The 18039-nt window shown below is 40.1% G+C and overlaps 1 protein-coding gene across 2 annotated transcripts in view; it reads left to right on the top strand.

Annotated features, from left to right (window-relative positions):
- Positions 1-18039, top strand: part of PRKCZ (protein kinase C zeta) — a 256098-nt gene that overhangs the window by 180046 nt on the left and 58013 nt on the right. For both annotated transcript variants that reach the window (XM_088468202.1, XM_088468203.1), the window contains 3 exons: positions 9941-10026; positions 12150-12281; positions 14956-15028. In XM_088468202.1, coding sequence (XP_088324328.1) covers positions 9941-10026; positions 12150-12281; positions 14956-15028 — 291 coding nt within the window. The remainder of the gene's footprint in view (positions 1-9940; positions 10027-12149; positions 12282-14955; positions 15029-18039) is intronic.

The following is an 18039-nucleotide window of genomic DNA, read 5'->3' as shown; positions in this document are numbered from 1 at the left end:
TTTGCCCCTGTCCATTCCTTTCTTAGTGGCTTATGCCACCACCCCTCTCCTTTTCTTATTAGCTTCTGTCACCTCCCCTCTCAGATCGCCACTTTCCTCTCCCCTCTCTTCTTTGATCCCCTCCTTCTCTCCTCATTTATTCGTTGTGCTTCAATGGACTTAAAAGTGACACATCTGAGGTAAAGTCCTAAACTTAAATAGTAATGTATTAGGTTAAACAGAGTCTCTGCTTTGCTATTTAAAGTAATGAGATGTTCCCATGCATGACCACAAAGTGTTATTTGAAAGGTCTTTTAAAAAATATTAGGAGACCTGATATAATAATAATGGTGGCAGACAGAACATGATTTGTAGTATTCACATTAATATAGGTGCAATGTATATTTGCGAAGTAGGAGCATAGCTGAGAAGGGAGCTTCCCATAGGTGTCCCCGCTCCAGTGAAAGCTGCTTGGGGCTGTAATTGCAGTACAATGTTCTCCCCAGAAATTTTTTCCAGCCAGGTGGCATCCAAAAGTAGCCGGGTGGGGGCCTTCGCAATTATGCGTGCGCCGGGAAAAGGGGTATCTCCCTTACCAATCCAGCCCAACAGGTCTCAGGCTGCTCCTCCACTGGCTCTCAGTCAAAAGTGCCCATTATACAGTGCCCCCTGTAGTTTTCCCCTTTATGCATTGCCCCCTGTAGTTTAACTTTGCCCTTATGCATTGCCACCTGGCTGAAGTAGTGCCCCCCAGACTGGTCCCTTATGTAGTGCCCCAGGCTTAAATAGTGCCCCAAGACTGGCCCCTTATGCAGTGCCCCCAGGCTTAAATAGTGTCCCTTATACAGTGCCCCCAGGCTGGCCCCTTATGCAGTGCCACCAGGTTTAATAGTGTCCCTTATGCAGTGCCCCCAGGCTGGCCCCATATGCAGTGCCCTCAGGTTTCATAGTATCCCTTATGCATTTCCCCCAGACTTAAATAGTGCCCCCAGACTGGTCCTGGCCCCAGCCCAGCACTTACCTTTACTTGCTGGCCGCTCCCACTGCCACACGCTAACTGGATCTAATTAGATCCAGCAGGCGCGCGGGGAAGGCTCCTAACGTCACGGATGACGTCACCCGCGCAGTGCATCACTGGGAACGCTGGCCTCTGAAGCGAACAGAGGCTTCTTTAGCCTCCGGTCACTTCAGAGCCCAGCATTCCACAGCGGGGGTCGGCGGGAAAAAGTGCCGGGCGGCAGGCTGTTTCAACCAGGCGATGAGCCTGCAGAAAACAGCCTGGGGAGAACACTACAGTAATAAGCTGTGCACCCTGTGGCATTTCACTCTTGCACATATATTTTATCAATTTAAGTTAAATGATCAGAATATTTAATACATTCTCCTCTATTGATTTCTAACAATGATTCAAAGGAGATAAAAGTCAGATCCTAGGTGCTATACATAAATAAAGCAGTGCCAAAGGAGTTAACCCTTAATGTTCGACAGTGCCTCACGAAAGCATTCTATTCCCCCAATGGTACCTCAATGCCAGGTGTCATACTGCCACTGTTTGCTCTTTTTCTCTTCACTTCAGTATTGCCCCACAGGCTGGCCATACCCCACTGGCACAGTTCAGTACAGGGAGGGGAAGGGGGGGCGGGGCGATATGACATGCATTTTCTGCGGGCGCCATGGTTCCATGCTACTCTACTGGTAATTCCTGTGGAGGCCAATGTAGTTTGTTTTGTTCATGTGGAGGCCAATATGTGTGTATATTTTTATGTGATAGCCAATGTTTGTTTTTTCATTAGTCACGTACACCGCATAGCCGTTTAGTGTCCCTTGGCAATTTTAAAATCTTGTGTAGTGTGCCTTGAGTTGAAAAGGTTGAAATCACTGATGTAGATGAACGATGTTGATCAGCGACATCCTTCTGGCTTCTGGTATGCGGACTTTGAGGCGCCCTATAGTGGTCAGCGTAGGCAGCTGCCTAATGGCAGCGCTAGCCCTGTATAAGGGTATTATAGGAGCTTTTATGTATTTCCAAAATTAAAAAGCTTCTTCTAATATTATGCTTTCAAGTAATTTATAGCTGCATAGGTATACATTGCTTACTTTATCCATGTTTTAAATCTCTAGTGGTTACCCTTAAATGTTAACCTCTAACATTCTTTGGCTTTGTCGTGGTTTCCAAAGCCGTAGATTTACTAGATAACTAATTATAATATACACTTTCCTTGGTATTGCTATGGATATTAATATCTAACACTGTTGCAAAGCTTATCTTTGCATGTCCTTGAACATTTGTATAATTTCCAAGTTTGTGTAATGGGCCCCATCCATCTGCGATGGATTGCCGCGATCCCGCGATGCTGCAACCCGGCATGGCAGGATCGCAGAAATCCAACAAACGATTGCAATCGTCAAATCGGGGACATTTGACATGGCAAATGTCCACGATCCAGCGACACATTGCAGAAAATCGATGGTGGGAGGTCGACGTTTCCACCCGAAAACGCGGGCATTTCCCATCGCATCGCCGGATCGCGACCAACAGTCGCTGATGTATGGGCACCTTAAGATGCAGAGTCTGTATGAACACATCTCGCTCATTATTTCTACAAGTATTCTATAAAATCCCTACTCCTTCTTTGTAATTAGTATTGTTTTCCTTTCAATTCCACAACTTCTCATTTGTGAAGTAAAGGGGGGTATCCACTAGACGATAAAGTTGAACGATAATGATAAAATCGTTCGATAATCGTTCGAACATCGTTTGAACATCGCTTGCAAATCGTGCAGTAATTGTTTCTAACGATGTACGATGCGCGCTCCCGCTGGTCGTTTGATCGTCTCCTCCATCGACTGAACATGCAGGTCAATTTCACTTGATTGCCAACAAATCGTTTACACATCGTTCACGCTGAACGATCAAACGATGAACCACTGTCTGCCCACTATAGCTGAAAGCTCTCAGTCACAACATAGTTTATTGTTAGATCTTTTGCAAATCGTTTGCAAATCGTTTGCAAATCGTTTGCAAATCTTTTGCAAATTGTTCAGAGTGGAAGATCATATTTCAAGGGAAAATCGTTAAGAGGTTGGACAGGGATAAAATCGTCTAGTGGATGCCCCCCATTAGAGAGATTAGTTTCAGGTGTAGCAGGTGCCAGCCTCTTATTGAAGGTTACAGTACACTGTTTTATTTTACATGTTTACTTGTACTAGTAGCTTATTTAGTTAGGGTAAGCCAGGAGGTGATCCTATACTAGGGTGACCAACCTCTATAGGACACATTCTTACCAGACCAAAAAATTAGGTGTACAAAAATGCATTCCGTTAACTGTTATTTTATTTGTCTGCTGAAAAAGTGATTTACAAAAACATCAGGGCTAATTACGCCTTCCAGAGATGGTGTCTGACTATACTGACAAATTCAGAAATTAAGTATTATCTGAGCTTGTTGAACTAGAAAATGACTAGGTACCTGTACTCAGGGGTGTAGAGAGGCTGGCCGTGCCCGGGTCATGGGGGACGTGGCCATGCCCCCTTAGGACTTTAAAAACTTTTTTTTAAAGCGCTGGGGAGGGGGGCGCTGTGAGCCCCTCATTCTGGCTCAAAGCCGGGGGGGGCACTCAGCGTGTTCTTCCCCCCCCCCCCCCCCCCGAGGCATTAGAGACTGCTGCTGCTGCTGTTCAGTGAGCAGTCTTCCACTGCAGCCCAAGCACACAGCAGCATGTGCGATTTAAGAGGGGGGGGGTGGCGGCGCATTGGACCTTGGCCCCCTGCCGAGCCCCTCAGGCAGCCCGGGCCCAGGTAATTAGTACCCGCTTCCCCCTTCCTTCTCGGCGCCCCTGCCTGTACTAGTGTAAATGGACTGCTTTTTGTTATATTGGGTAAGCTGGAGATATCCGGGAAATCTTCGGGGTTACTTAGACAATGTATTGAACCGTTACTTACTTTCTGTGTCTTTTACATAAATTTAAGTTTTCAGTGTCTATAAATGAATGATGCATAGACCACAAGGATCGCCTATTAATGGTAGCAGCCCACAATAACAATAGTCATCATTTCCCAGTAGAGCGGGATGCAACAATGGGTGACCTATTAAAGTGTGAATTACTTGTTGTTCCAAACGGTGTTGCCAGATTGTAGGATTTCACATATCTTGTGGGATTTTACAGCGTATACTTTTGACTCCAAAAAATGCATCGCTTTCAGCCTGTTTTTTATTTATTTATTAAGCCACCGTATAAATACTACATTTCCTTTCATATGGTGACTTGAAGAAAACCGGGACTTTTGGCATCATGGGTAGGGTTGGGCAAACCGGGACAGTTGTTCACCCTGCCCTTCACTTCTACTCACCTCATCCCTTCCGTCCTCATTCCTGGATCAAATGTCATGTTTAAGCAACGCACCTTCGTTCCTATTGACACCAAGTTGCCAGCAGAGCCAAGATTCCTAATTTCACCGGAATGGCCTAAACTTTGGACCTTTAGTGTAATAGTATACTTAGTTGGTGTTCTTTCAAGAACCACTAGGTTAGAGCATGTATATACTGTATTATATTGCCTGCACATTATGGCTTTGGCTCACATTTGGATGCTGGAAATATAGAGATCTGCATCTGAGATTTTAGTAGACGGAAGTCTGCAGCTTTCTCACTATAATGGTTACTGAAGTGTTTAAAAAATAAATTAAGTCTGCAGATTAAATCCATTTTTAATAAGTTGGGAATGGGGAATTCATGTAATTTTAGTGAAATGCATTTTAGATCTCACTGTCCATATTATGAATGTATTTTATTTACTGCTTATTAAGTGTTTAGTTTATTAATAGGGAAGTCCACCTAAAATGAATGATGTTACGTGTAGATATGATAACCGGGAACATAACAGATCTGATTTGTACATAGAATAGTATGCAAGCTTGTACATCAGCTTATGGGCGTGATTCGGAGATGTGAGTAAGTCACGCCCACCGACCATTGATGGTTTGCAAACTATCGATGGTCGGTAGCCATCCCTAGTATACTGTATAGTATACCATCCCTACTCGGAGGCCCTGTATTGAGTCTTGATCGATACAGGGCCGCCATAATAGAAATAAAATGACCTATAATATCAATTTTAAAGTAAAAAAAAAAAAAATATACAAAAATGTAAAAGAAAAAACACGTATATATACAGTGTTGAGTCTCCCATATCCAAATATTCCGAAATACAGAATATTCCGAATTACGGAATATTTTTTGTATGACTGATAATGTGAAACCTTTGCTTTCTGATGGTTCAATGTACACAAGCTTTTTTTTTAAGCGCAAAATCATTAAAATACGGTATACAATAACCTTCAGGCTGTGTGTATATGAAACATAAATGAATTTCATGTATGTACACACACTTTTTTTGATGCTCAAAATTATTGAAAATATTGTATAAAATGACCTGCAGCCTGTGTGTATAAGGTGTATATAGAACATAAATGCATTCTGTGTTTAGTTTTGGGTCCTATATCCAAGAAATGTCTTTATAGTATGCAAATATTCCAAAATACGGAATATTCCATTATCCAAAATAACCCTGGTCTCAAGCATTTTGGATATGGGAGACTCAACCTGTATATATATTGTAATATAATTTCACTGTACAGTATGTACAGTACACACTGCCTGATCACTGTGGCCAGATTTAGCTCCACAGAAGTTGGAAGGAGGAGGTCCCGGGTTGCCCCTGGCTGGACACAACAGCGGCCGGTTTCCAGGAGCCACTGCTGCTGCTTTATGGAAGACATGCCGGGACAGGAGGTGATACAGCAGCAGCCGCGACCGGCTTCCAGGAGCCGCGGATGCTGCTTCCATAGGGGATACGGCTGCCCTGCAGCCACTCCAGGCAGGGGGTTATGCCAGCTTCCTGATCACTGCTGGCCACAGTGATCGGGACACAGCAGCAGCCACGGCTGTTGCTTCTATGGAACACAAGGCTGCCCCTGCAGCCGCTTCTGGAGAGGGGTGTAGCCGGGTATCTGATCACTATGGCCAGCAGTGATTGGGACCCCAAAAAGGGAGAGTTGTGGGTGTAGAGGGACCAGAAGGTTAGCTTCCTGCAGCCGCCTAGTGGGCGTTTCTGAGTGGCCGCATCCGATGCGACAATGCCAGGCAAGTGGTTAAGGACATTTCATACCGATATGCCTAAGATGCCTCTTTATTTATTTATTTTTTCAAAGTACGTAGAAGCATCTCATTTAGTTAATATGTTTTCTTGTCACTGAATTACATGGCCATTGCAAACTTGCTTGTTCTCCTGCTTCTCTTTCTTGTGAAGATACAGTAGCATGACTATGATGACATGATCCTCCTACATCTGGCCCCTTTTCTGCATGACATGATTCATGTAATTGTGCAGCGGTGGGAGGCCTTATTATGCGAATGGCATTATTCTGGTTCTACTGCCTGATGTGGCACATTGCGCGCTGGAATTGTATTGACGCAATGTCCAAAAAGTAGGCAGAATGATTTGTAGGAATAAAAATATCCATTTACGAATCATTACTATGCAAGGCTTAAAATGCAACAATACACCCCTTACAAGTTATGATTATGTCCTGTGTACTGACCAAATAAAAACAATCTCTGTAAAACGACATGGAACTTTTATTTTTAATATTCTAAAATCTGAAATAGTTGCATCATATGGGCTTTTTACATTTTACAAGCGTAGCGTTTAGTCACCCCAAATTATTGTTTGTTATTTTGTTGAGTAAAATAGGTTGAATGTAACTTTAATAACTTCAGGCTCTTTTCTGTAATACTGAATGCAGTATATTACACGTGTGCAATCTGCTCTATATAAGTGCACTCTTATTAAAATTTATTGTACTTAATCGCTAGTGTGAAAAGTAGCCGTTAAGGCAATTCCCAGATATCTCAACCCTTTGTTAGTCCATTAGGGTTTCACCATTAACTAGATATGTTTGTTGCTTTTTTGGGATATTAACGACTCTGGATTTGGCATTAATAATGTGCAGTTTCAAATTGGCACCGTAACTCAGTATCCGTATTTTCATAAAATGTGATAGCGTTGTCAACAGGTTAGGAATATAAAGGATCCTGTAGTAAGCAAAGAGACTTTGTAATGTAAATACCAAGAAAATCGAGGTCAAACACCTGCCAATGGGTTACCACATAACTAAAACTACTATATTTAAGTTTTGCGTAGGTCTTACATTTTGATTTAAGGATTTTTTTTATATATACAGTACTGTGCAAAACTTTTAGGCAATTCTGGAAAAAATGCTGCAAAGTAAGAATGTTTTCAAAAATGTAAATGTTAATAGTTTATTTTTCTCAATTAACAAAATGCAAAGTGAATCAACAGAATAGAAATCTAAATAAAATCAATATTTGGTGTGACCACCCTTTGCCTTCAAAACCGCATCAATTCTTCTAGGTACACTTGCACACAGTTTTTGAAGGAACTCGGCAGGGAGGTTGTTCCAAACATCTTGGAGAACGAACCACAGATCTTCTGTGGATGTAGGCTTGCTCAAATCCTTCCTTCTCTTCATGTAATCCCAGACAGACTCAATGATATTGAGATCAGGGCTCTGTGAGGGCCATATCATCACTTCCAGGACGACTCCTTTGCATTGAAGATAGTTCTTTACGACATTTGCTGTATGTTTGTTGTCGTTGTCCTGCTGCAGAATAAATTTGGAGCCAATCTGATGCCTCCCTGATGGTATTGCATGAGGGATAAGTACCTGCCTGTATTTCTCAGCATTGAGGACACCATTAATCCTGGCCAAATCCCCAACTCTTTGCTGTAATACAGCCCCAAACTTATGAAGAACTTCCACCATGCTTCACTGTTGTCTGCAGGCACTCATTATTGTACCGCTCTCCAGCTCTACGGTGCACAAACTGCCTTCTGTTACAGCCAAATATTTAATATTTTTACTTATCAATCCAGAGCACCACCTACTATTTTTCTGCACCCCATTTCCTTTGTTTTCGTGCATAGTTGAGTCACTTGGCTTTGTTTCCACATCGAAGGTATGACATTTTGGCCGCAATTCTTCCATGAAGACCACTTACGGACAGACTTTGCCAAAAAGTAGATGGGTGTACCTGGGTCCCACTGGTTTCTGACAGTTCTGAGCTTATGGCACTGCTGGACATCTTCCCTTCGAAATCAGTAAGCATGATGTGTCTTTCATCTAAAGTTTCCTTGGCTGACCACTGCGTTTACAGTCCTCAACGTTGCCCGTTTCTTTGTGCTGCTTCAAAAGATCTTGAACAGCACAACTTGAAGCCCCAGTCTGCTTTGATATCTTTGCCTGGGAGAGACCTTGCTGATGCAGTAGAACTATATTGTTGCTGTGCCAAGTCTTGCTGTTTCCACAACTTCACCTATGTAACGTTTGGCTGTTCCTCACCCAGTATTAAGCCTCCTACATAGCTGTTTCTGTTTCAGTTAATGACTGTTTCAATCTACATATGAAAATGATGATCATTATCACCTGTTTGGCATAATTGGTTAATCATAAACCTGACTACAATCCTACAAAATCCCTGACTTTGTGTAAGTGTTCCTAGAAAAATTGATGCTGTTTTGAAGGTAAATGGTGGTCACACCAAATATTGATTTGATTTAGATTTCTCTTCTGTTCATTCACTTTATATATTTTTATCAATTAACAAAATGCAAACTATTAACGCTATTTCTGAAAGCACTCTTACTTAGCAGCATTTTTTTCCAGAACTGTCTTAAACTTTAGCACAGTATTGTGTGTTTGTGTGTATATCTGTGTGTGTATGTTTGTGTATGTATATATATATATATATATATATATGTGTGTGTGTGTGTGTGTGTGTATATATATATATATATATATATATATATATATATAATCTCTACGGAAGGATTTGTGTGAAGCTGACCACACTAACATCGATATATTAGCATGCATCCTCTTGTAGCTTATCGTAGCTAACAGGTGTAATGGTAGCATTTGTTAGTTTAGCTTTCTATCCAGCTCTGTGTAATTTTTATTGCTTTTAGGTTTCCAGGTTTGTCATCTCATTATGGAGGAGATGGTATCAAACCTTGGAGAGAGATCAAGTACCAACCAATCCGCTTCTGTCATTTTCCAAACACAGCCTGTAAAACGGCAGTCATAAGCCGATTGGTTGGTACTTTATCTCTTTCCCAAGTTTGATACATCTCCCCCTTTATACGTGGTCTATTAAAGGCCACGATTTAGGTTTTCCACTTTATTCATATAATTCCAATCGGATTGTATTTTATCGTTCTATAATGTAGAATGTATGCATAACCAGCCCTCCAGCTGTTAAACGCCACATCCCAGCATTCCTTGCAACAGTTTTAGCATGACCAAATAGCAAAACTGGCAGGGCATGCTGGATTGTGCAGTTCTATATCAACTGTGGGGCTAAACTAGGGTGTTCTCAACTTAACTTCATAAGTGCTAAAGGGTCTACTACACTAAATTTCTTTTCTTCAGACACATTTATATTTGTTGTATCCATGAATGTTTCCTCTAATTGCAATACCTATTTTATCCTTAAAAGACATTTAGAGATCTTTGCTTAGGTGTCCTAGGATAATACTATTGGGTGCACTGTTCCTTTAAAATTATGGCTTTCACTATTTCACCTGTTTATCCTCCAGCGAGAAGTCTCTTAGAAAGGTCTTTTAAACTAGAATATGGTCATGTGAGGATGTGGGAGGTGGTCCATGTACAAAGGAAGAAGTGCTTTCAGAAGGCTCTTGATCTGGAGCCTGTCATGGAAAGCTTAGCTCCTGCCATAGAAGTGATCTTGCAAGCATCAGCGTTCTGCATTGATTATTAAAAAGAAGCTGGATTGTTTTCCCTGTTGCAGGCAGCTTGCAGTTCTGTGCCTGGCACTGCTGGCTTAGTATGCTTCTCCTTTACACGTTTGTTTTCTTCTTAGAATCAATCTACCGTCGAGGGGCCAGAAGATGGAGGAAGCTCTACCGAGTGAATGGGCATCTGTTTCAAGCCAAACGCTTTAACAGAGTGAGTGATTCATGAAAAGACAGCTTGTTCAGTCTCCGGGCTGCATTGTATTACCCAGCTACAGACTAATTTCTCTACTGGAATAAGATGAGTGTTTATTTTGTAAATATGTTTATTCTCCTCGCTTAGTGTGCGCTATAATCAAAATCCAAGGCCGGGGTGGGTTGAGACATCTTGTTAGAAGCACAAGTCATTTAAAACCTACTCTGACTAATTCTGTAAATGTAACGTGCATTTCTGTGTATTGTTTCCTAGTATATATGGTGCACTGGTAAGAGATGGCTTTACAGAATAAATATCGTTATTGCCTTCTTCTACATATGTAATGGCTCCATGTTTGCCTTGTTTTGGTTTCATGTTTGCTTGTATTGCCTAAATATGTTTTTCCATTAGTGCTGTCATATGGATGCCAATACTGTTATTAGGGTATCACATTGCATTGTAGCCAGATCAGAATTTGGCACAACACCTCCAATCTAGCGTTCATAGTATGTAGGATTAGACTAGCTATGGCTGATATGCTTCTTCTGCTTGGTCCGTTTCATCTGTTTTCATGCTTTTTTCAGAACTAAATATTGATAATGACATGTGTCGATTTCAGCAGACATAGGCGTGTATTGGAGAACTGTACTTACTTTACAGAAAAGTAATAGGGCAGTGAATATATCCTTTGAAGAAAAAATAAAAAGTTTTGTCCAAATATGTCAGTTATAGAAGCATAACTGTACCTGTTGCCTGCATACAAGAGGGCAGCCATTTTGTAAGTGGAACCAATATCAGCCTTTCAGTTTGATAGCTGCAAATTAGTTAGTGAATTGATCTGCTGCATTCTCATGGACACTGATTATCTCTACTTTCTTTAGATCGCTGCTAAAATTTAGTAGGTATTTCTCAATGTGGTATAGATTAGCTATTAATAAGCAGCATATTCCATTTGATATAGTTTTATAGATTGCTGAGGTCAGACTTTAAAACTAAACATTTTATGTTATTCATTCTCTTCTAAATCCATTCTAAATTTGAATTATTTTTATAATCAATGCATACATTACTATTACCGAAAATGAATAAAAACATATTCACGTCTAGTGGTCATGGCCCCCACAGCACACAGCTCGCTGGGAATTGTAGTTCACCAGAAATACAATTTCAGAGCTCACGAATGTCTGCTGTGTACTTTTTGATAATGTCCTTGTTATGCATGTGATGTTGATGTTTGCTAGTTCGATACCTGTGCGACAGAACATAGTAACTTCCCATGCGGTTTAATGTGGAAGACAGATTGGTTAAACTTTCACACTACAAGTACAGAAAAGGCTATTTGCTTACTTGGTACCAAAATGATAGTTGTAAAACAATCCCTCTACCCTAGCACATCTCTAATAGCCAAAAAGAAGTAGGGAAGTTTTCTATAGATCTAACCTTCTGTCGCTCATATTTATTTTAATTTAAAATGTGGGCATTTTTTCCAAAATAGCACTACTGTCACACACTGTATATACAGGGAGATTGGAAAGTCGCAGTGACTGTGGGTGGGGTCTATGTACTAAGGCTTGGAGAGAGATAAAGTGATGGAGTTAAAGTACCAAAAATTTGGCTCATACCTGTAATTTTTCAAACACAGCCTGTAAAGTGACAGGAGCTGATTGGTTGGTAGTTTATCTACATCACTCTTTATCTCTCTGCAAGGCTTAGTAAATAGACCCCTGTGTGCTAAGTGTGTCATAGTCCAATATTCAAATAGTGGAACCACACCAACTGCCAGTGAGTCCCAGACAGCGATGTTTGGCAGCGTTTGGGGTGGCAGTTGGTGTGGCTCCCCTATTTGAATTTTGGACTGTCACACACTTAGCACACAGTCACTGCTGAGGCACTTTCCAAACTCCCTGTATTTCTAATCTAGCTATATATTTTTTTTTCTAGCAAACTGTCAATACTGCACCTACCTTTTATGTCTAACTTGTTACTTTAAATTGAAAGTTCAAAGAGTGGATTTGCTCATCGTCTTCATCTTTGCCTGCTTGTCTTGTGGTATTTATTTTGATGTGCACAAGTAACTTAATGTGTCAACCCAAGGCTACCAGTTTATCACTGTATATAGTAACTACATTGTCTGTTTTCAGAAAGCCTACTGTGGCCAGTGCAGTGAAAGGATATGGGGCCTTGGGAGGCAAGGCTACAAGTGTATCAACTGCAAGCTGCTTGTCCATAAACGCTGTCACATACTTGTTCCACTAATCTGCAAAAAGCATATGGTAAGTGCTATTCTAGTGGCGCGTAATTCTGGTAGTGTATGCCACAAAATGCTCATATCATGCAAATGAGTGTAAAAATGTAATTAAAATGTGGGGTCTTAATGTACAAAGCTGGTAGAGACTTGCCCAAATGCACGGTTTGTTGTTATGACTCTGTATCCAAGTTATGCAAATATTTTTGTGGTAAGTGGCTATTTATAAGCCAAGGTGGGTGGCCCAGACAGAGCTCCATGTATCAGATCTAGTTCAGATTATTTCTATTCAGCTTTTCTTCTATTGACCTGATCCTCACTATGCATCTTTAGTTGATGATGCATTTTATTTTGTTAATGATTAAGAACCTATATTTGTTGGATTGACCAATAAACCACATATTAATACCTTTTTTTATATTAGTCTTAAAAATGCTTACATTGCTGCCAGTATCCGAGCATGACATAAGATTTTCAAATACTGATTCTTTTTGTGCTGTTTCCCAGCAACTGAGAAGGTGCTGATAAGTTTAGAAGCCTGTGGCAGTGTGCGACTTCTATTCTCTCATACTTAAGCCTAAACATGTTATTTTCTGCATTGAAAACAAGCTGTATGCATCAGCATGTTATTTCATTAAATGTTTGGATGCGCACTATTATTCTCAGCAGTCACTAGAAGACCATGAATTAAGGCTCTGTAGTAAGTCACCTATAACCAAGCTTTGTGCTTCTCTCCCATCAGACCATTTGGATAATAAATTCACATGTACTTCCCAAGAGGAAGAAAGCGTCTCATTTTTTACACTCCAGTTCCAGCTACAATCGTGACTTTCCCTGTCCAGTACCAATTGTTACCATGGCAACCCATGAGAGTGGAGACGGAACTTTGAGTGCAAACAGAGTTCCTTGTCTTCCGCTCTTGAACAACTTTGCAGCAGCCAGTGTGAGACTAAATCACCAAATTCTGTTTTCAGTAAGGCTTGGGCTGCATGGACAGCTTTTCTATGCTGTTGTGTCCAGCTGTACATTGAAACTCAAGCAAAATCTCTGCTATAGATCTTTCACATTGGCTTCATCAGCAGAGTTTTGGTTGCAAAAGCAGTTCTGTGGGATTCATGACGGAGACCTTGGATCTCTGGATGATACATGAATGTTAGGAAATTTTAGCTGTGACAAATCCAAGCTAAAATTTGGAGACTTGCTTTGCAGACAGTGCCGACAAGAGAGCACAAATTAATTTAACCAAGAGCAATTCAGTGATCTTAATGGCAAACACAATGCTCCTAAGAAGGAAGGCTAAATCTTAGTTCTGGCAGAATTAAATGCTAACCAAACTTAAAATTCAAGTTACATTACATAAAAAAAACTAATGTTCACAGACATGTATGTAAACTTTCTCTTGACTGAAGTTGACCTATATCACATTTTATATTTATATTACGTTTGCTATGTAGGCTTACTGACAAGAAGCCTGCTGTATGTTTGATAATATCTCCCTCCACAATCACAGCTTTAGCTTCAATATCTTTTAATTCCAAGAAGCTTCTGAAACCTTTACACATTTTTTTTAAACTTTTGTTAGCTCTTTCCTACAGTATAAGCTGAATAGTGTATGGAGTATAATAATCTTGTAACTATCGTTTTTAATAAAGCAGCGACACACTGACATTTCCTATCTGAATAATAATCTTGCATATATAATTTTATGGACTTCTTCAAGCTTACCTGTCCATGAGTAAATAAAAAAAAACTGTACTTCTAATATACAGATTGATGTATTGCTTCCGGGAGCATTGTAATAAATATATATATATATATTTTTATTTTTTTTTATTTTTTATTTTTTGCAATGAGAAGGTGGCATCTGTAGGGGCTTTTAGTATGCTCCCGGAAGCAATTGAGAGTGCATGATAAGAGGTGCTTGCCCCACGATAGCCTATGTCAAGTGTATTTTGAATTTAACTTTTGGGGCTATCTTTTCAGCTCAGGTTACTGAATGATGTGTGTACTATTACGTTACGTGTACACCATCACCATTTTTCTGTTACCATCTAATATATTTCATGAAGTCTATTGTTAATCAGCCAGCGCTGGCACCTAGTGGGGTGAATTTTTTTCTGGTTTTATTTTTGTATTCTATTTGGTAGTTACGCTTAACTATTGGCGCTACTAACCCACCACCACATTTGTGAATTGGTCCTTTGTTCCGTGAGATGTTTTTTTTTTTTTTGTTGTCACTATTCCTCAGGGTTTAGTGGTCCTTTAAGTCCACATCAATATAAAAAAACAGATTCTTTTACAATACCCATTTTTAGATGTGTTTGCCTTTGTGCAGTCTCTGCAGACACCTTGCCTTTCAAAGAACTGTATGGGGTTAAGAGTACATTAAAAATCAAGATGTGCGCAAATCATCCATCTGAACACAAGCCTCCTTGATGAGTCCTGTTAAGGAGCAGACATAGCGGTTAAGATGCAGCCCACGTCCTGCTCCTGTTCTTATATCTGCCAGAGCATGAACCTCTTCTGAAAGATTTGAGGATGTTTTGAGCTATTCATTGTCATGATAAGACCAGCACATTAATACAGCATCTAGCACCACTAGAGAAAGTCAGAGAAGATTTTTCTTTCTTTTTTTCTTTGATTGTGATTGTCTATCAGCCAGCAGGAACACTGTTAACCTGTAGCTTGTGTCTGTGTAACAGGATTCGGTCATGCCTTTCCAGGAGCCAATCACAGGTGACGATGGCGACACCCCCCCTGGAGAAACGGATGGAAGTAAGTTGTGCACCAGCCTGTGAGAATAACCTGTAAACCTAGTGCGTGCCCGTGTCAGGAACTGTAATTTAATTATTGAGTCCATGGTGGTAACACCTTTTTATTTTTTTTTGTCTTCTTGCCTAAAGCTATTTGAAAGCTATAAAAGAGGTCTTTGGGTATCAGACGATGAGAGAACACATCAAGGGTTTATTATATGACTCAGTGATCTCGTCCTTCCACTTGTTCATTACTTCATGTCATTTTGCGCACTCTGCCTCTGGCTCACGAGCCGTAAAAACCACAGGGCTAAAGTTCTACTTTCATTTAAGATACCTGAATTATCAGTTTATTCATGGTTATTAAAATTGTGCAAGTAAAGCTTGCTACCTAAAGGTATAGCATGTTACTGATAGAAAAGGCTTTCTAACATCTGTATTTTGGCATTTGTTAATCATTTTCCAGATGATTTAAAAAGTAGCCCCCAGTCTTAAGGCTCATACACACTTAACGATATACTCCACGAGCGATATCATTCAGTGATTCCCCTGCAGTGCCAGGCTCAATGTCGTTAACAACATTGAGCATACTTACTGAACGATATCGTTCAGTGATTGCACCCTCCCTCATCCCCGTACTTTCAGAACCTGATGATTATCGTCAGGTTGCCCTGCAAGTACGGGAAATGAAAGACATCGTTAACGATGCGCAGGAGCACGCATCATTAATGATGTCTTGCATACACACTGGACAATATTGAACGCGATGAACGATAACTATATCATTATTGTTTATATTGTCTCACTTATAGGCTAGTGTGTATGCGGCATTAGGCTTAATTTGTGTCTCTCTATTAGAAGTTTATTTCAACTTTTATTATACACAGCAAGTTTGCAGATATCAATAAAACCATTGTTTCTAATGGCACACATCCACTAGCTGATATTAATGGACGACTGAACGATAACGACATCGTTATCGTTCATTCGTCCATTAATCGTGCATGAATCGGGGACTAAAATGTCGAAAACGACCAGCGATGCGCACTCCTGCTGGTCGTTTCCGACATCAAAAATCGCCTGAACATGCTGATCAATCTGCTGATAACAACAGATTGACCATGTTCAGGGATGAGGGAGGGTGGCTGCACTGAATGACATATCGTTCAGTGTAGGCACAGCACAGTTTAATGAACGACTGAATGATAACGTTATCCTTCAGCCCTTCACTAGTCGCCTAGTGGATGTGCCCCTTAAGATGGAAACAATATTTAGGTAATCCTGCCTTCCGCATGTCCTTGTACCATAATTATATATAGTGTGTGTGTGTGTGTGTGTGTGTGTATATATGTGTGTATATATGTGTGTATATATGTGTGTATATATATATATATATATATATAAATATGCACACACACACACACACACACAGCGGGTAAAATAAGTATTGAACACATCAACCGTTTTTCTCAGTAAATATATTTGTAATAGGGCTGTTAGGACATTTTCACCAAATGTCATCAACAACCCATGCAATCCACACATGCAAAGAAATCAAACCATAAATTAAGTTATGTGTAATAATGTGAAATGACACAGGGAAAAAGTATTGAACACACTTACTGAAATGTATTTAATACTTGGAGAGTGACTTTCCTTTATCAATGTTTGAGGTTTCTGCAGTCCTGCTGCCACCAGCACTTTTAGCTATTGTTAGACATAATCAGCCATTCACAAATAAAGATACTTTATAACTGCATATTTATCATCAGGCAGCAAGGTCTCTGCATTGTGACATGACAAAACACAATATATTACGCTTTGTGATACACTGTGGGGCACGTGTAAAAACCAGCATCAGAGAAGGCATCACTATCGAGTGATAGGTCTGGGCTTATGTCTAGGATCTGCATGTAAAGATAACCAAATGTGGGACTGCGCTAGTGAAATAAAGTATACTGATATGGCAGAACAAATTCAAGATAAGTCAGAATGATTTAATTTATCTATATTTTAAGTAAGCACACAGAACAAGAAGCAAAACATTGATGAATAAACCAACTAAGGTAAATGTACCAGCTCAGACTTGCATGTTAACACCTTCAATTGTAAAAGGTAAAAACTGCAATGCAAATTTAAAAAGATTTGGGCGGACTACAGGTCCCTGGATAGAATTTAAACATGTATAAAGCTCTTAATGTATTTTAACACACAAGCTCTTTGATAATGACTCCGGGATTCAGGCGAAACCAGTCAGAGGTGATTCCGTGTTTCTACTCATACATAGGATTCTCCACTTGGATCATCCCCTTCATATATTACAGCCATTTGGGATATTGTTGGGCTCTCCAGCCTCGCACAGTGAGGCTCCAGCAGCTGCTATAGTTGTGACTCTGAAATCAGGATTTCCTGTACTGGCACTTACCTGCACACAGTAATACAGAGCACTGAGACCGGACGAGGTCGGCAGCTACATTAAATTTAGCACAGCAGCCACAGTCTACTGGATGTACTATGGGACCCCAATGAACATAGCCGGATTATGCTGGTAAAGTGGATCTCTCCCATGTGATAAGTCCACTACCTATATCATTCAGTTCCTCAAGTTTTATTAATTAACAACTTTTAATGCTGCAATTGCCATTTCTGTTTTATTTGTTCAAGCGCAATAAGAGCTTTATACAGGTTTAAATTCTATCCTGGGACCTGTAGTCCACCAAATATTTGCATTGCAGTTTTTACATTTGAAGGAGTTATTTAAGAAATTATTAATAATATTTAAATCATTTTGAATTGTCTTGAATTTGTTCTGCTATCTCAATATACTTTATTTCACTAGTGCAGTTTCCCAATTGATAATCTTTATTTGCATATTGTTCTACGGGTATACACGCACTCACATTTGAGGTTTGCAGCTATAGTAATTTCAGTATTCTATTTAGGAGTGTCACTTCTGTGATATATATATGATATATATATTTTTTTAATCTACTTTTTATATTAGTGCCTGGTCACCTATTGTTTTATAGGATC

This window comes from Taudactylus pleione, unplaced genomic scaffold (assembly GCF_031769625.1).
Source record: "Taudactylus pleione unplaced genomic scaffold, aTauple2 ptg000082l, whole genome shotgun sequence".
Lineage (NCBI taxonomy): Eukaryota > Metazoa > Chordata > Amphibia > Anura > Myobatrachidae > Taudactylus > Taudactylus pleione.
The sequence above is the reverse complement of the archived record's forward strand: the minus strand, read 5'-3'. Positions and strand labels throughout refer to the sequence as shown.